This window comes from Lacerta agilis, chromosome 15 (assembly GCF_009819535.1).
Source record: "Lacerta agilis isolate rLacAgi1 chromosome 15, rLacAgi1.pri, whole genome shotgun sequence".
Taxonomy (NCBI): domain Eukaryota; kingdom Metazoa; phylum Chordata; class Lepidosauria; order Squamata; family Lacertidae; genus Lacerta; species Lacerta agilis.
In genome coordinates, this window is record NC_046326.1 from 22,859,234 (window position 1) to 22,877,068 (window position 17,835).

Genomic DNA, 17,835 nt, shown 5'->3' on the forward strand with positions numbered 1-17,835 from the left:
GAGCATGTACACCGCCCGCAGCGAGCGCTGGCAAAGCACCGGTTGGCGGAGGTTTCAGAAGCAGCCCGGACATTTTCGCTGCCGCCGCCCCAAAGCAGCTCTACTTCATCCTGTCGGCGACCATCCCCGCCCTCCCATCACGGCGACGCCTGGCCCGCCTGCTCCGCCCTCCGCGCGGCCGCTTTGAAAAGGATTCCGCCCGACAGGGGCCGCTCAGAACAGGGGCCGCTCCAATCGCCACCGCCACCTCCCGCCGCCTTTATTATCCCGACTCTTTTCTCTCTCTCTCTCTCGATAACTTACAAAGCCCAGCTCCTTCTTCTCCCCGTCCTAACGCCACCCTCATTGGCATGTTCCCCTCAAACAGGAACAGGCATCCCGGCGGCTCATTGGCCGGACGAAGCATCGCTCTCCCGTGCCCGCCTCCTGCCTTCATCCTCAGTGGCTACCTCGGCGGTAAGGCCCCGGCGCCGAGCCTATGCGCCAAGGCGGGCGATCTGTCCTGCCAATCGGCACGCCGAGGTGGTAAAAGCTCAGCCCTCCCCACACGCTTATTGGTGTGAAGAAGTCGCTTCCTCTCTCTGGGAGTGGTCAAGGTGGACATCAATCTTGGGTCTGTCCTCGGGAACCCCGAGAGGGCTGAGAAAGACCGCCCAGCTGTTCAACGTTGATGCGGATTATTCATGGGTTTTTTTGGCCCTTTTTTTGCCGATAACCATTTAATTATTATTGAAAGGGCATTGAAAGGGGGCATGCTGGAGCCGCGGGAGACCTGTCAGAGAGCCGCATGCGGCTCCGGAGCCGCAGGTTGCTGACCCCCGACCTAAACCAAAATGGGACCAGGCCTTTGGTGCTTAAAATAACCACAACAAATGGATAGAAAGCAGCTTTTAAACCAAATTGGGGTGGGGGAGTTCTATGGGAATTGAGAAACATCTGGCTTGAGATAACTCATCCTACAGAGATGGGGTTCTGAAAGCGTATGCTCTCAAGGAGGAAGAGGATAGAGGGAAAAAAGACTGTCATGATTTTCAGATACACGAAATGACTGTCCTATTTATCTACTTGCACTGGTGTTCTTTCAAACTGCTAGGTTTGCAGGAGCTGGGACAGAGCAATGACAGCCCACCCTGCCGCAGGGATTCAAACTGCTGACCTTCCGATCAGCAAGCCCAAGAGGCTCAGTGGTTTAGACCACAGTGCCACCCGCGTCCCACTGTCCTATAGAACACTTAGCAAGAGGAGATGGGCATTCATTTTATAGAGAGCGGTACCCAGGCTCCAGTTATTAGAGATGTAACTGTTGAGCTGGGAACCACTGGGAATTGCCATTAATTCACCACTGGGAATTACCAGTAAAGGGAATATTAAGGGGAAATATCAGAAGAGGGGATTTCTCTAAAATATGTGAGTGGGTTAAAAAGGAGTTGAAGGAGAAGTCCAGAGTGTTGAATCTCTTCAGGAAGCCAGGAGGTTATTTAAAAACAATATGATAAAAACCTAGATAGTATGAGTAAAAAGGGCACATGGATACCAGCCAGTGCCCGGTTTATGTATAAACTAAACAAGCCATAGCTTAGGGCCCCACTCTCTTGGGTTCTCCCCAAAAAATTTAAAGAAAAAAACCCCTGGATGTACATTTCCAAAATATAAGATAAAAAAACAAATAAAATAAAACCTACATACAGCAACAGTGTTTGGTGTTTTGTTGGCTTCTATGATGCACATATTTTGTTATGTGGCTTTAGATACCTATTAGGTCCATAAATTACCATATAGCATATATTCAACACAAAAAACCAGCTACAATTTGTTGTTGACAAAGGACAGCTGGACATATAAAGGGCCTCATTACCTCCAGTAGCTTAGGGCCTCATCAAACCTAGATCTGGCCCTGATACCAGCATAACTCAATAAGGAAGCTATAAAAGGCCATGCTTTTGTTTAAAAGTATGTTTTGCAGAAATGGAGGAAATTAAAAAGAGCAAGAATTCTGGGCAAAAAAAGAAAAGAAAGAAAGACAGATAAGAATAATGAATGCAAAGGAAGACTCTGAGGAGCAAATTGCTGAGGGTGTGTTTGTGTGGGTAGCAGTGACAGTCCCCAACTGCTCCCCTCTGTGTGGCCAACACTGTGACCCCTAAATCAGTCTGCTGCCCTTGCAGATGCTGGAGGACACGGTGTTGCATGTTCAGACCCAGAGACCTCCCCCCTAAATAAAAACACAGTTGACTCAAATCTGAGTTTTGGTTTTTGGCAGAATTTAGGCCACGGGAAGCTCTGGGTCATGTGCATAGGTCCCTCGGCCTGTTTAGACTGTGCCCCATTGGCCAGATTTCACCCAGCAATGAGGGACCTACCAATCGGCTGTTGTGGCTGACCAATATACCCACCCACAACCAGGAGGTCAGTCTTCAGGTCTCACCACAACATGTGCCCTCTTTTAGGAAGGACACTCTATGTCACTACCATTGACGTAAGAGTCAGCTTCTACTTCAGTTGGCTTCTATACATGTAATGGAGAAGTGATACAATCTTTTCCTTTGCTTAAGGCAGCAAAATGTATTGAGCTGCCCAAAGCTTCCCTGGGAGCTATTTTTGCAAGCAAGGTGCCACAACTGGAAAGGTAATGGTCTCTGTAAGCCCCCACATGACTTCGTGGGGCACCAAGGGGATGATCAAAATCAGTTTCCATAACAGAGGACTAGGAACCAGGAAGCTACAGATCTGTCAAGCTAATCTCTTTCCCAAGTAAATTGGTAGAGGTTGATTATATAACCAACAGGCAATGTTTACAATGCAGGAAATGAAGTAGTAAGGGTTCCCAAGTATCATCAGTGGTTTTTTTTATGATCTGGAGTCAAAGGTCAGCAGTGAAATAACCAAATTATCATGATGTGAAGTACTCCACAAGTTGTCTCAACACCATATGAATGAGCAAACAGAAAGGTAAAAGGGAATCAATGTACGGGAATGAAGAATGAGACTTATTTCATATGTATGAAGTATATAGGGAAAATCCTCATTTCATGCATTTCTAGGGTCTAAATTGGACATGTATATTCCTGCAAAAGAGACTGGGGTCATGGTGGCATGAGTATGCAGTTTACAGCAGAAGTGAATCAGACAAGGATGGAGTTTACATTATGTAGTTATTAATGAGGACATTGATGGTGAAAGTGAAAGAACTATTGATGCTACAATACCTTAGTATAAATTCAGGAAAGAATTCAGCTCAGTTCACATTTTAATGCAAACCTAATCTGCTCTTCCTGAAACAATACACCAATGATATATTGAATATTCTGTATAATTCTGGTTGCCCCATCTCAGAAACAGTGCAGAGCTGAGGAAGGGCACAATTTCTCTGGGAATAAGTTTCAATGAACACAGTATGACTTACTTCTGCACAAATATGAACAGAATTGAATTGTGAAATGATTGGGACAGTGAAGGACTTTCCCTATAAGTTAAAGCATTTGCGGGCTCTTTAGTTTAGACCAGGGGTAGGCAACCTAAGGCCCGGGGGCCGGATGTGGCCAAGCCACCTTCTCAATCTGGCCCGTGGACGGTCTGGGAATCAGCGTGTTTTTACATGAGTAGAATGTGTCCTTTTATTTCAAATGCACCCCTGGGTTATTTGTGGGGCCTGCCTGGTGTTTTTACATGAGTAGAATGTGTGCTTTTATTTAAAATGCATCTCTGAGTTATTTGTGGGGCATAGGAATTTGTCACCCCCCAAAAAATATATATATATAGTCCGGCCCACCCCATGGTCTGAAGGACAGTGGACTGGCAAATGGCAGAAAAAGGTTGCTGGCCCCTGGTTTAGACTAGGTTGCTGGTGAATGGTTTAGACTAAAGAATAAGGGGACCATGAAAGAGCAGGTGTAGATAACATGATGCTTATCAGATGTTATGAACTACAACTCCCAATGGCTTCAGCTAGCATGGTCAATGGTCAGGAATGATCAGAATCGTAGTCCAACCTCAGAAGGGCGCCATGTTGGCTACCCCTGTGACTGAGGTTTATAAAGTTCTGAATATGGAAATAGTGGACAGAGAAATCTTTTTCTCCCTCTCTCATAAAACATGGGGTGACCCAATGCAACTAATCAGCAAGAGATTGAGAAAATGCAAAAAAAGCCCCATTTCACATAAACAGCATTTTTTTTGTTCTATAATCACAGTAGGTATACACTGCAATAAGAAATAAGGAAAACTGCTAGACTCCTCATTCCCACTGATTGCCCTGTTGTGAACAAAAGGTTCATTACACTTTTGCTTGATTTCTCTTGCCTTAACATAAATGCCTTTACATGCTTAGACTTTAGGAAACTGATCTTTCCTGGTTTGCTGATAAACATCACTCAGTTTTAAAAGAAGTAATAAATCTCCCCCCCCACTCAGAGCAGGTTCCATTCCTCTTAAAGGGCTGGTGAATGCTACAACATCAACCCTGAAAAAAATAAATAACTCTGCCTTGTGATTGCTTGCTCTTGTAAAGTCTTGTGGCTTGCATTCTTAAGATTTAAGGTCTGCAAACAATACAATAAAAGTCCTAGCATTTTCTAAGTATCTTGAATTACAATGATGTAGACGAGCCCAACTAGCTGTTGCCAGACCTATGACAGTCCACAAATTACTTTAAGCCATCTCTCCTCTATTCCTGTGGTCCCAGCACATCTGGAAAGGAAGGCAATGAAGCGTGTGGATTGATTTCCTTTAGAACAAAGCAGGGGGTCAAAGTGAAGTCTTGAAGGAAGCTCATGAGTAGATCAAAAGATGCTAAGTTGTCCTTGCTTCCTCATGGAGGAAAAAATATTGCCAAAGCATAATTAGAAGCCCTGACCTGGAACTCATATGCCCATTACTGTGGTATTTTTCCACCTACTATTTGATGAAGCAGAGAATGGGCTGGCCTCAGACAGCTAAAGAGGTGTGGCTTGGCAACATTCATAAGGGCCAGCAGGCAGCAGTGTCTTCCCACAGGGCTCTGGAAGGTGAGCCTGTCCTGCCTAGAGGATGCTTAAGTGTGGACAAGAAGCCAGCTAACATTAATTCTCCTGGAGGCTGCAAGCCCTGTGAGCTTGTGTTCCAGCATTGCTCCCTCTCAGAGCTCATTGGGTCTTGACTTTTTCACCCAAGAGCCTTCACCTGGTACATTTATTTGGCTGAGAGACATCCATTGCTCCACTAGGTCAAAGAAAGAGGAAGTCTACAATGGGGAAGGTGAGTAAATAATGGATAAAGACGGCAGATATTCCATAGCTGGCTTCTCTTCAGTTCTGGGAGCAGTTGGCTTCTAATAATTGAAATATGCCTGTCCTCTTCTTTCCCAATACTTTGGGAAATTTTTAAGAAGAGAAGAAGACGATTTCTTGATTAAGGTCAGGGATGTATCCAACTGAGTTCCACTTGCTCATTGAAATTAATAGGCTCATTAACTTCAATGAGTCTATTTTGAGGAGAACTAGCATTGGAGGCAACCCTTAGGCTGCAATCCTAATCCCACTTACCTGGGACTTCAATAGGACTTACTTCTGAGTAGAAGAGAGTCTTGCAGCCTTAGTTCTGTGGCAAGCAGAAAAGTTATTTCATATGGAGATGTAAGAGATTAAATTATTCTGCATCTTTGTGTAGAACTTTAACCTTTATAATTGGATGGGAGGAGAGGAACAGGTTTGTGTGTATTTGTAATTTACTACACATACACAGGATTCTTAGTGAATTTCCATCACAGATTGCTGAGCAGGCTGATAACAGTTTAGCACCAGAAACCCTACAAAATCTGGTGTTCTCAAGCTGTTCACCTGCTTGCCCAGTATTTTGTATTCTGACTGGCAAGTGGCTCTCCAGGACAGATGTATTTCACATTATCTGATTCTTTTAACTGGAAGGGTTAAGGATTGGCCCTGCGATCTGGAAAGCACATGTTCAGATGTTGAGCTTTGGTCCTTTTCCTGAGCTCACTAGGACTTACTTCTGAGTAAATCTATATGGTTCTGCTGCATGTCGCATTCCAAAACCAAGAGTGCTTGAGCTGATTTGTTTTCCCCAGCAACAATCAAACTATCAGAGATGTTACTGAGGTGTCAAGTTGAAAGAATCCTCATGACTTATTCCAGAGATTAAAATACCAAATAGGGTTTAATGGGCCACTCAGCTGAGTTGATCAATTGCAAAAAAGAGAGAGAGAGCCCACCTTAATAATGGGAAATATCCCACAGTGCACAAGGTTGTTGATCATCTATCCCAGGCTTCCTCAAACTCGGCCCTCCAGATGTTTTGAGACTACAATTCCCATCATCCCTGACCACTGGTTCTGCTAGCTAGGGACCATGGGAGTTGTAGGCCAAAAACATCTGGAGGGCTGAGTTTGAGGAAGCCTGATGTATCCTCTGCTAACTAAATATCAAAATGGCACCCACAATATACCAGGAGCTGTAGAACATAGATCTGGTGCTGTCCAAAATCAGCATGTCTGCAAACTGTATTCCGCAGGTAACATGGAAAGAGTCAGAGAGCAGCATAAATAGATGAGAGCCAAGTGGCTGGGAAGGAGCAGCATCAGTAAATTACTTTCAAACGAGGGAACATGGATTGCAGTTAAGGATAAACAGATCCCGATGTTTTTGCTGATTTCTGGAATGCCAGAAAAACCAAACAAAATAATTTTACTTGCAGAAATCGAATTACTTGCGTAATTCTTGCTGTCATTTTAGTTCCAATTTGGTAGAGAACCCTGAGTATTAGAGCCTTTTCATACCTCAGTTTAATGTGGATTGTGAACTTCTTGTGTCTGCTTTAATTCCCCTTCGCCCATGTGGCGTCCTCCTCCAACTACTTCTACCCCACACTTCCTCCTCCCTAGATCTGGAGATTCCCCATGCAACTTTTGTAGCTCTCCTGTTCAGTTTTTCAAAGCATAGAGAATCTCTGGAATTAAAAGGAGGCAAAAGTATGGGCCACCAGTAGTTGGAGAAGAATGCCACTTGGATATGGGGGAATTGAAGGAGGGGCTCACAAAGCACAATAAGCCAAGGTATGAGTGGGCCCCAAGTTTATAAAGCAATCAGGACAAGTCTAGCTGATAGACACATAGGTTTGGGAAAACAAAAACCAGTTCAATTTATATTTTAATATTGTTACTAAAAGTATGTTAAATAAGTTATCTGAAGACATTGAGGTGCACACATGTTCCGAGCTCAGCTCTGTGCCAATAAGCAAGCTATGACCTGATCCTCAATCACCAGGTATGACTATGCCTTACAAACCCAGTAATGTAATCCTCAAAGAATCTGCTAAGGAATGGGGTCAACCAATAAGCTGGCTATTCTACAGGACAGCATGCAGTTTATGGGTCAATTATGATCTGGAAAGCTATGTATATAAAAGTAGACGAGCTGAGATGAAAACAGGAAGCCAGTCTTTGGAGCAGGGGAAGCTATGGGAAAAGAGGTAACAGAGAACAATGGCATATCTATACATTGAAATTAATTGGAATGGGTGGGGCGACGTCCATTGCAGAACAGAATGGGTGGGGCAACTACCAATAGCTTGTGTAGATTGACAAGAAGGGTTGGGTCAGTGGCTCAGTCAGGAGTTATCTGGAAGAGGTAATACTAAGAAGTAGCCAAGATTTGTGATATGAAACAACAATGTTATCTACAAACCACTAAAATGAAAGTGGATCCTGTAGTTTGATGCATTATGTAATGGGCAGTGAGATTTATACAGAGACTTAATTTATCAAACTCACAAGAAAGGTAGCATTGCATCTCTTTTTCCTGTTCTCAGGACTACCAACCTTGTTGGACTCGTGGAAATTAGAGAAACTTTTGTGGGCAACACACACACATTGCAGCCTATTCTATTGCCTACCAATACATGCCTCTTTCAAGACTGATTTCAGACAGAGAAGGGAAGCTTGTGGGTGCCAGGGAAGGCATCTGTAGGTGAAGGGGCACCACATTAGTGACCCCCCCAAAAAAACCTATCATATGGCAATAATGTGCACACTGATGGTCATAGACATTTTCTACTTTAAAACTAAACAAAGCATCCCTTCTGGAATTGGACTCTGAATTTCTCACTGAGATAGGGGACAGCATTATGATAATTTTAAAATCTCACGTCGCCCATTATTTATGGCTAAACATATCCAGATTATTAAACATTGCTTATTGACTTCGTGGAATAAGTTCACTTCTAATATATTTGGACCATTTCTTATTTCAGGCTCTGCAGGATATTTGTAAGATTGTGGGTGTGTTTATTTGAGAGGGAGGAAGACATGCGACAGTGATGGTTAGCTTACTGGGAACTAATGAGAATATCAGTTAGAAAGCAACAATCTGAAAAGATTTTTTAAAAAAGAGATTATTAAAAACATGTTGTCCCAAACACTCTCTGGTTATTAAGGAGCCAAATTACCTGGTCTTTTCTTCAGAGAGGCACCAATGCCATAGGAATGTACCACAATTCCATTTTGATTTCTGAACATCTGCATGGCTTGCCACAGCTTTTATTTCCTAACCTTTGTTCTTACTTTTTCTCTCCCCCCCCCAGCTTACTGATTTGTGCATTGATAAAACGTAGCACCAAATATCATTTTGATGCACCCAATGGGGCTCATCTGAGTGCATGTACTATGTTTCATCACATGTTCACTTGCACATATCAGTAAGGCGGATAATAAAAAGGCTGACAGTGAAAAGTTTCAGCTTAATTGCACATTCCAGAATTAATTTTATAATTCCTCTGGAGTGGAATTGTACCATTTGCCCTGCTCCCTGTCTGTTGGGTACTTCCGCTGCCCCCTTACGACAAACCCATAATGCTCATTTACATTTCAGAAAAAGCTTGACATCTACTCTGTTGAGATCAGTGGAGAAAAGGATTTGGAAAAAGCAGACAAAGGAGATGAAAAGTACAAAGATTTGAAAGGGAATAAGAAAAAGAAGAACACCGACGACCTGAAGAAAGAGTTGGACTTGGTAAGTGACTTCATGCTGCTCCATACTTCCTTGTTAAGTTGTCCTGGGACAGAGCAGATAGGCTGAAACCAAAGTCCTATACAAAGTCCAATACAAAATAAAAATAATTCCTTCCAGTAGCACCTTAGAGACCAACTAAGTTTGTCTCTGGTATGAGCTTTCGAGTGCATGCACACTTCTTCAGATACCTAATCAATAGTTTTCTTGGGGAAATTGGGACAGATTGTAGTGCAGATATTTCAGTCTTGAATGGGAAATCATTTACCGTAATTACCTTTAAATAATACCTGCTCCAATGGCCAACAAAGGCACACTGTTGTGTATTGCTCTATCAGCAGTGTTCCCGTAGTGCATTTAATATTTCAACACTGTTTTTATGAACACTGACTAATTGCATTTCAATTAGGTAGGCAAATGGTGGGTCATTACCCTTCTTTTATTAAGATGCTGCCTCCAGCCAGCTGGAGGATCCTGGAGTTTTAGGGATCCACTCATATTGCTTTCCTTGCTCTGAAACTATGTTGAAAAGGAGAAGAACAGTGGCCCAGAGAAAAAGGAATCAGTATGACAAGGAATGGGCCACACAGCTAAAACAGCCAAAAGCCCCTTCCTGCCCAGACAACATGCATGTTAGATATGCATATCAGGAAAGGGTGCAATGGCCCTCTCACTACAATATCATGGAGTTATGTAAACGCAAATAGATGTAACAAATCAATAAGTCAGTCAAGGAACTGTCTTGTTTGTCTCTGAAAAAGCTGTGCAATCCCTCCTCTTCCTTCTGCTGTGGGGAAATTATCAGTGGAATCTCAGCTTTTCTTCTTCCTTCATGCCAAGTCCTGTCTTGTTAAGCTACACCCAAGATTTAATCAGAAGGCCAATACCATTTGCTTGAAAAGTGAAGCAAGTCAGAAGAGATGTCAGTTCTTGGTTTCAGCTCTCCTGACTTTTTATACTATTTATCAGAAGAGGGTGAATGCCATGTCAAACTGAGTAACAACATACATGACTCTTACTGTGACCCTTAGCTCCTGATGCACCAGTGCCAAAGTTCTTCCATTACAAGTACATAGCTTTGTGAAACATTTTCATTGTGCTGGTGTCAATCCATGAGATGCTATAGGTTTCACTGTAGCAGGAGAAATGTGGGTGTTATTATGTACCTGTAGTGCAACATCTGTTGTGATTTGTAAGCATTGGTTTTCCCCCAGTTGTGCTAAATGCCATTTGTGGGAAGGGCTTAATGATGGAGCATGTGCTTTGCATGCAAAAGACCCCATGCTCAATTCCCAGCATCTCCAGGTAGGGCTGGGAATATCCCCTTGCATGAAACCCGGGAGAACCCCTGCTTGTCAGTGCAGACAGTACTGAACTAGATGAACCAATGATCTGACTTGGTGTAAGGCAGCTTTCTAAGTTCATCTCTGCATATCTTAGGGATTAGTCATGCGATCTGAATGATGCGCTGCAGCACTGAGCAATGACTTGCCCGACAGTTAAGTCATAGCTAGCTTTATTAAGAAGCCTTCCTTAATCCCTGTGACACATTCTGTTGCACAAAAACAATGGAGGAGCACTCAGCTAGCTGCCTACAAAAAACAACAACAATTGTGGCTCTCGTTTTGTGCTTTCCAAGAAAAGATTGTACAATCAGCTGTTTGAGATGCTTAGATAAAAAGGTATCCTTTCAGACTTGCTAATCCAATGGTTTTCCTTACATTCCACAACTAACTGGATCGCGTTAAATCTTAAAGATGCAAATGCGGCCACTATCCTCAAATGCAATGCCTCTTTAAGCCAACATGTTCACATAGGTTTACAAGTATGTATTAAAAAATAAATAAATCACAGATTAACTACGGATCTTCTTCTCTTGATACATCTAAACAGGCAGAGTGACAAGTTATCAGCCAGCTCATATTGAGCAAGCAGTACGGCTAGCTTCCACTGATTTTGTCCTAAAGCAAAACTCAAGATGAACTCAAAGGTTGCTGCATGGGCAAAAAACACAGCAGAATTTCATATTAAGCTGAAGAGTTTTAATAAGACTAGAAAAAAATATTTGCTGGGTTTCAAAATGCTTTAGCTGCACCCAGTGTCTGAATGTTGCAATGTGCAAATAATTTCTGAAAGCCCCGTGCTGTTCTTTAAAAAAGCAAAGCTTGTTAATCTCTCTCTTTTTTTGCTGCTTTAGGATGATCACAAACTCAGCATTGAAGAACTAGAAGATAAATATGGCACAAGCATCACTAAAGTAAGTGAATATGGGCAAGAGGCAGTCATCAACAACACACCCACATATAAGTAGGCAGCAAGCATTATAATTCACTTAATTCAAGCATGGTGCTGGAAACAGTATTTGTGCTATTTCTGGGAACTGTATTGGTGGGTTTGCACCAATAGTATTTGCGCAGTTGCATGCTTCATGGGGCATATTGCAACCATCAGCTGTAATTATCTGGTCTTAGTCTTCAGGGCATAAATTTAAGTAGCCTTTAACGTTTAGACTGCTGGGTACACCAACCATTTTGTCAAGTTGGTTTTTTAAAAAATAAATAAATTATGGGACTTAAAATTGATTTTTGAACATAGGCTGTGCTCTTTCAGGATTTCTAATTTAAACTAAGAATGGACTGAACAACCTAATAATGCCACCCCTTTTCAGTTCTGCTGGCACTCATTCAAATGCCCATTTAGTACGTGTGTGTGTGTGTGTGTCTGTTAATGAAGGCACAAAGAGTGTATTTTGTCAGAATTTGTACGCTGATACTTTTTATTTTCTGAAAAAATGTTGTATTTTATACACAATTTTAATGCAAAACACACATTTCTTTGCTCCCTTTCCCGCACACGGAAACTGCATTGCAAAACCTGGGGAAGTGTGTAATGTGTTTCCAATGACAAGCATGTTTGGGAGTGTCAGATCTGCTGCAAAAAGTTGGCAGAGCAGAAGACCCTCCTCCATCCCTAATCCCAACCATGCACTTTGTCTCTCCTACAGGGCCTTCCAAGCTCAAGAGCTGCAGAGGTTCTGGCCCGAGATGGCCCCAATGCACTTACTCCTCCTAAATCTACTCCTGAAATCATCAAGTTTCTCAAGCAGATGATAGGAGGGTTTTCCATCCTCTTGTGGCTTGGAGCTATACTCTGCTGGATTGCCTTCGGGATTCAGTATCTTCATCATGACGCTGGAGCCTTTAACAATGTAAGTATTATTGCAGGTTTATTGTGCTTTTCGTAATTCTCATGGGTGTCACCCGTGGTTCTCTTTACCCCCAAGTCAAGGAGCATGGTACCCAAGGCCACTCAAGGAATTTGGGCACCTGAGGCAGAAATCCTACAAGTGCCAGATTGGACCTGGGAGACCCTGGTTCAAATGCTGGGTGACCTTGGACCAATCACTTCCTCTCAGTCTAATCTATCTCACAGGGTTGCTGTGGGGATTAAATGAGGAGAAAGAGAGAGCCATGTATATGCCACCTTGGAAAAAAATGTGAGGCATAAATGCAAAAAAGCGAACAAACCATAATAAATTAGTTACAGGTGGGTAGCCGTGCTGGTCTGCCATAGTCGAAACAAAATAGAAAATTCTTTCCAGTAGCACCTTAGAGACCAACTGAGTTTGTTCTTGGTATGAGCTCATACCAAGAACAAACTCAGTTGGTCTCTAAGGTGCTACTGGAAAGAATTTTCTATTTTGTTTCATAATAAATTAACTAACAACTTACCACCCTTCCATGCCACTTAAGCCTCATTCCATCCAATGATAGGGGACTGTCCCCCCCCAATGGGAAATGATTGAAAAAATTAAGGAAAACCACACTTTCACATTCCTGATTAAATAACTGTCTGAAATTCTTATATAAGCTTTGGCATTTGTATGGTTTTAGCATAATTTCTAAACCAATGTATGTTGGTCAGAATTGAATGACCTGGTGCAGACCCTGAAGGCCACCTGTTGTCATTCAGCTATATGTTTCCTCCATATGTTTTTGCAAGGTCTTGCCTATAAATCTCAGAGTCATGTCGCTGATAATATGCTAGGTATTGCTCTTCTCCTTGCTGTTTAAACAAGTTCATTCACACAGTTTCTTGAGTGCAGTTGCAAAATTATTTTTTGCATCAAGTGGGAAATAGTAAAAGTGTTGTTGTTTTTAAGCTAACTTGAGTCATTTTTTCACTATTCAGCTCTACCTGGGAGTGGTCCTTGCACTGGTGGTTGTCCTCACTGGGATGTTTGCTTATTATCAAGAAGCTAAAAGCACGAACATCATGGCCAGCTTTGGTAAAATGATCCCACAGGTGAGTCTTCAGTAGTGCTCAGAATATCAACGTATTTAAAAACCAGGTAGTCATTGTAAAGTGTATTTGCCAGCATATTGGAGAACATACCAAAGTGCAGACAAAATGGTAGAATTAGGGTGGCTACATTGCTTAAAGAGAGGAAATGCATGACCCCAACAAGGGGGACAAAAGAGGACACAGGTTTCCATAAAATACATATAGATGAAAAATTAGAAAGTATTGTTGTTGTTGTTGTTGTTCAGTCGTTCAGTCATGTCTGACTCTTCGTGACCCCATGGACCAGAGCACGCCAGGCACGCCTATCTTTCACTGCCTCCCACAGTTTGGCCAAACTCATGCTGCCCAACCATCTCATCCTCTGTCGTATTACCATAATTTTAATGGGAAAACAATACCAGCATAGCGGCAAAGACTTTGACTAGGTCACCTGTGCGCCTGCTCAGCCTGCTGCTGTTCAGGTGCTAAATGTCAAAGGTCACCTTCAAGCTCCACTCTTCCTTCTTGGAGTTTTTAATCTTCAAACCTGACTTAGATCAGACAGCCCATCAAATAGGGAATGTCTTCTGGATAGTCCTCCATGCAGAAGACTTCACTGTAAAGTAGGACATATAGGTTGGAAGCCAGCATCACACTCTTTCTATCGTGTTGTCAGCACAAATATTTCAGGTTGCCTAATGGAAGGATCTCCCCTCTCCTTCTCTTGTGGACTGCTCTGGAAGTTCTCCAGACACCCCCAGCTGTTTTTTTGGGGGGGGAGGGCAAAGTGGGGAGAGAAGCCCCATTGCATTTGGAGGAGTCTATGTGCTGGCTCCTGCTAGCACAATTGTTTAATTGAATCCTGCCCATAGTTACCGTATGCAGATCTCCAGGTAGCTTAGACCACTGAATATATTCCAGCAATTGCATGTGTACAACAATCAGTCTAAGAGTTCCACCTGACATTATCTGTTTCATTTTGTTTGTTTTCTTACCAGCGAGCCCTTGTCCTCAGAGATGCAGAGAAAAAAGACATTTCGGCAGAAGAACTGGTAGTGGGCGACATTGTGGAGATCAAAGGTGGAGACAGGATACCAGCTGACATCCGGATCATCACCAGTCAGGGCTGTAAGGTAGGAACAAAACAAAACCCAGTTTTGAGCCAAATAAAAGAGGAAGAGAAAACCCAGCCTCTTTCTACAGATCAGGGACATGAAGAGGCATGATCATATGTTCAAAGAAAGGATAACTCAACAGCTAAGTGAAAAGGCGTCTAAAATCAGACACTCCTTTTGAACTTTTATGAGACATTGTCCTCCCACAAAGAGCTTGATCATTAAAATTATGGAAATAATACCTGCTCGTTGTATGGGTTATTTACACAATATTGCAATGATTGTGATAACAGCATCATCATTTATTTAAAGTCTGGCTTTGTTTACATGTCAGTCGGTCAATCCCAGGCAGAATAAATTAAAGGGGGTGGGAGAAGCCGCTGCATAATGAGTAATGCATTATAGGCTTGCTATTATCCCCATTTTGCAGTGAATACACATTAATCTAACAATGTTAGGTGAATAGGATGTGTGGCAAACACATCTGGGATTTCTTACCAGGTCAATAAACCTAAAATCAGTCTGTTCTTTATGGGTGCAAATTGTCTATGAATTAATAATTTGCACATTCATCCTCATGAGAAAAAGGTATCATGGATGAGATCCTGCATGGGTCCCAGAACAAAGGGGTAGGGATGAGAAATACGTGGTCCTCCTGATGTTGTTGGACTCTGATTCCCATCAGCCCTGGCCAGCATGGGAGTTGTAGCTCAGCATCTGGAGGGTCACAGCTTCCTCACCTGTAAGTCTTTATTGGTGATTCAGTCATCATAAGTGTCCCTGTTGCCTTTGTGGTGATGATAGCCATGGGCACTGCCACTATAATAATAATAATAATAATAATAATAATAATAATAATAATAATAATAATGTGATAATGTGAGTGTTTGTGACTGATCCACAGGTGGATAATTCTTCCCTCACTGGAGAGTCAGAGCCACAATCTCGCTCCTCTGAATACACTCATGAAAACCCACTGGAGACCAAAAACATTGCTTTCTATTCCACAACCTGCTTGGAAGGTACGTTTTGAAGTGACTCACCTAGTGGTGTCATTCCATCCAAATTCCACATATTTTGTGCCTATGAAAAAGCTACTTCAGCAGTAGTTAACATCAATATTTTTGATTGAACTAAGACATCAAGGAGAGTAGAAGAGGGGATTATCAAAAAGTGTCAGGAGTATTAATTGGAAAGTTTAGGGGGGGTACAATTAAATTTTGGTTTTTTTAATGGCATTGGTGTTCAAATTAACAAAAATTGTTTTGTTTGTTGATAATAAATCTTTTACTTTCTCCTTAGGAACTGCTACTGGCATGGTCATCAACACAGGTGACAACACCATCATTGGACGTATTGCTTCACTGGCTTCTGGTGTTGGGAATGAGAAGACGCCGATTGCTATTGAGATAGAGCACTTTGTCCATATTGTGGCTGCTGTTGCTATATCCATAGGGGTGGTTTTCTTCATCATTTCTGTCTCCATGAAGTACACTGTCATGAAGGCCATCATCTTCCTCATTGGCATTATTGTGGCCAATGTGCCTGAGGGGCTGCTAGCCACTGTCACTGTAAGTACTGGCTCACAACAGCCACCAGTATCTTTGTCTTCATGCATAACAATTCACGACAGTACATGCTACTGAAAACGGGGTGCTTAGGATCTCTACATCTCCAACACATAATTAAAAAGGGGTGAATAATTATTAATGGGTAAGGCTGGCACTAACTATTGGAATATTGGTGGAGTGTGCCTTTGGGCTCCTGGATAAAAACACCTCCATTGTCTAAAAGCAGAACTTCTTCTCTTTGGTTATATTCATCACCTCTCAATGTTTTGGGCTAATTTGTTACATTTCTTTGTTTTGTCTCTATTTTAATATCCATTCAAAATACTTGTGAATGCCTTTTTTCTGGATCTGCTACTGATGAATCTTACTAGGATGCTGGATTAGATGGGCCGTTGGCCTGATCCAGCAGGCTCTACTTATGCTCCTTTGTATTATATTATCTACTTTTGCGTTATATTTTTCTGATGGATACATGTGAGGAAATCATCTAGCAGTGTTATAAGAGTGGGTCCCTTGGACATACTATTGTTACATGATAAGTGTAAGAAAAGCTCTGTTGAATGAAGACCATCTGGCCTAGTATTCTGTTCTTACAGTGGCCAACCAGGTGCCCATGGGAAGCCTGTAAGCAGGGCATGAGCACATTGGACCCTTCTGCTCGTGAACATAAAAGCAGATCAACACTTGCTAAATGAAATGTCAGGTTCTGATCTTCTCGTCCATGTAGAATAATTCTGCAGATGCCAGCATTGCTGAACTGATATGTGCATGGGTGTGATCAAGAATAAAATGTGTACAGGTGGGATTAGCAGGAAGAGAATCCTACCATCATCCTTTGTATGGAGTGGTATGAAATACTTTTCTTCTTTTATTTATTTCAACTATTAAAGTGCTGTGCTTTCCCCCACATTTTTAGGTAGCTTTGTCTCTAACTGCAAAGAGAATGGCCAAGAAGAATTGTCTGGTAAAGAACCTGGAAGCTGTTGAGACACTGGGCTCTACCTCCGTCATCTGCTCCGACAAGACTGGGACCCTTACGCAGAACAGGATGACAGTTGCCCACCTATGGTTTGACAATGAGATCTTCTCCGCTGACACCAGTGAAAATCAAACAAGTAAATAATCAGTCAAGAGGCTTTGGAATGGGAGGAGTAACAACATGGTTGCTTCCTATTTTAGAATGTGGGGCAACTGTCTTCTGAAACGTTATATAATTTTTGCCACTTTCATTCCAGCCCAGACTTTTGACCAAACATCTGGCACATGGACGGCGTTGTCAAGGATTGTAGCCCTTTGCAATCGGGCGGAATTCAGACCAGGGCAGGACAGTGAACCTATCATGAAGGTATTTACTACTTTAATGAGAGCTGCTTTCTTAAGAGGATTGTCTGATGGGTTTCCAGGGTTTTCATCTGGAAACAGATGTTTTATTGTAAATTGCATATAGCATATGTCCTGTTTCCTTCTAAAATGACAGAAATAGGTATGGTGACACCTCTATTGGGAGAAAACAGGCTAGCACAAGAACTTTCAGACATTTAATTTGTAAGCAATAAATAGGCCTTTGGTCCAAACAAATATACCACATTGCACTCTCATTCTTTATGTGTGATTTCAACAATGTAAACAGCTGGATCAAAAGCATTTGTCTATTTTAAAATCAGTTTAGTCAAAGGTCCAAGATGAGAATTCTCATACAATGCATTTGTTGAGATAAATAATTTACAGGTAGAGCATGAGGACTCAACAATCAAGTTATTTATTTTACTGACAACAATCAGTTTTACCTCAAGAAAATACTTAGTGTCATATTGCTCAAGAAGATCCATAAAAAGATTAGCAATTTCTCTACTATAACAACAATTTGGA

The 17,835-nt window shown here is 42.1% G+C and overlaps 1 protein-coding gene across 1 annotated transcript in view; it reads left to right on the top strand.

Moving 5' to 3' along the window:
• Positions 1–5,000: 5,000 nt before the first annotated feature.
• ATP12A (ATPase H+/K+ transporting non-gastric alpha2 subunit) overlaps positions 5,001–17,835 on the top strand; it is a 30,091-nt gene continuing 17,256 nt past the window's right edge. The window contains exons 1-10 of the mRNA XM_033172056.1: positions 5,001–5,232; positions 8,859–8,999; positions 11,194–11,253; positions 12,001–12,204; positions 13,188–13,301; positions 14,279–14,413; positions 15,300–15,417; positions 15,698–15,966; positions 16,883–17,081; positions 17,202–17,311. Coding sequence (XP_033027947.1) covers positions 5,224–5,232; positions 8,859–8,999; positions 11,194–11,253; positions 12,001–12,204; positions 13,188–13,301; positions 14,279–14,413; positions 15,300–15,417; positions 15,698–15,966; positions 16,883–17,081; positions 17,202–17,311 — 1,359 coding nt within the window. The 5' untranslated portion in view covers positions 5,001–5,223. The remainder of the gene's footprint in view (positions 5,233–8,858; positions 9,000–11,193; positions 11,254–12,000; positions 12,205–13,187; positions 13,302–14,278; positions 14,414–15,299; positions 15,418–15,697; positions 15,967–16,882; positions 17,082–17,201; positions 17,312–17,835) is intronic.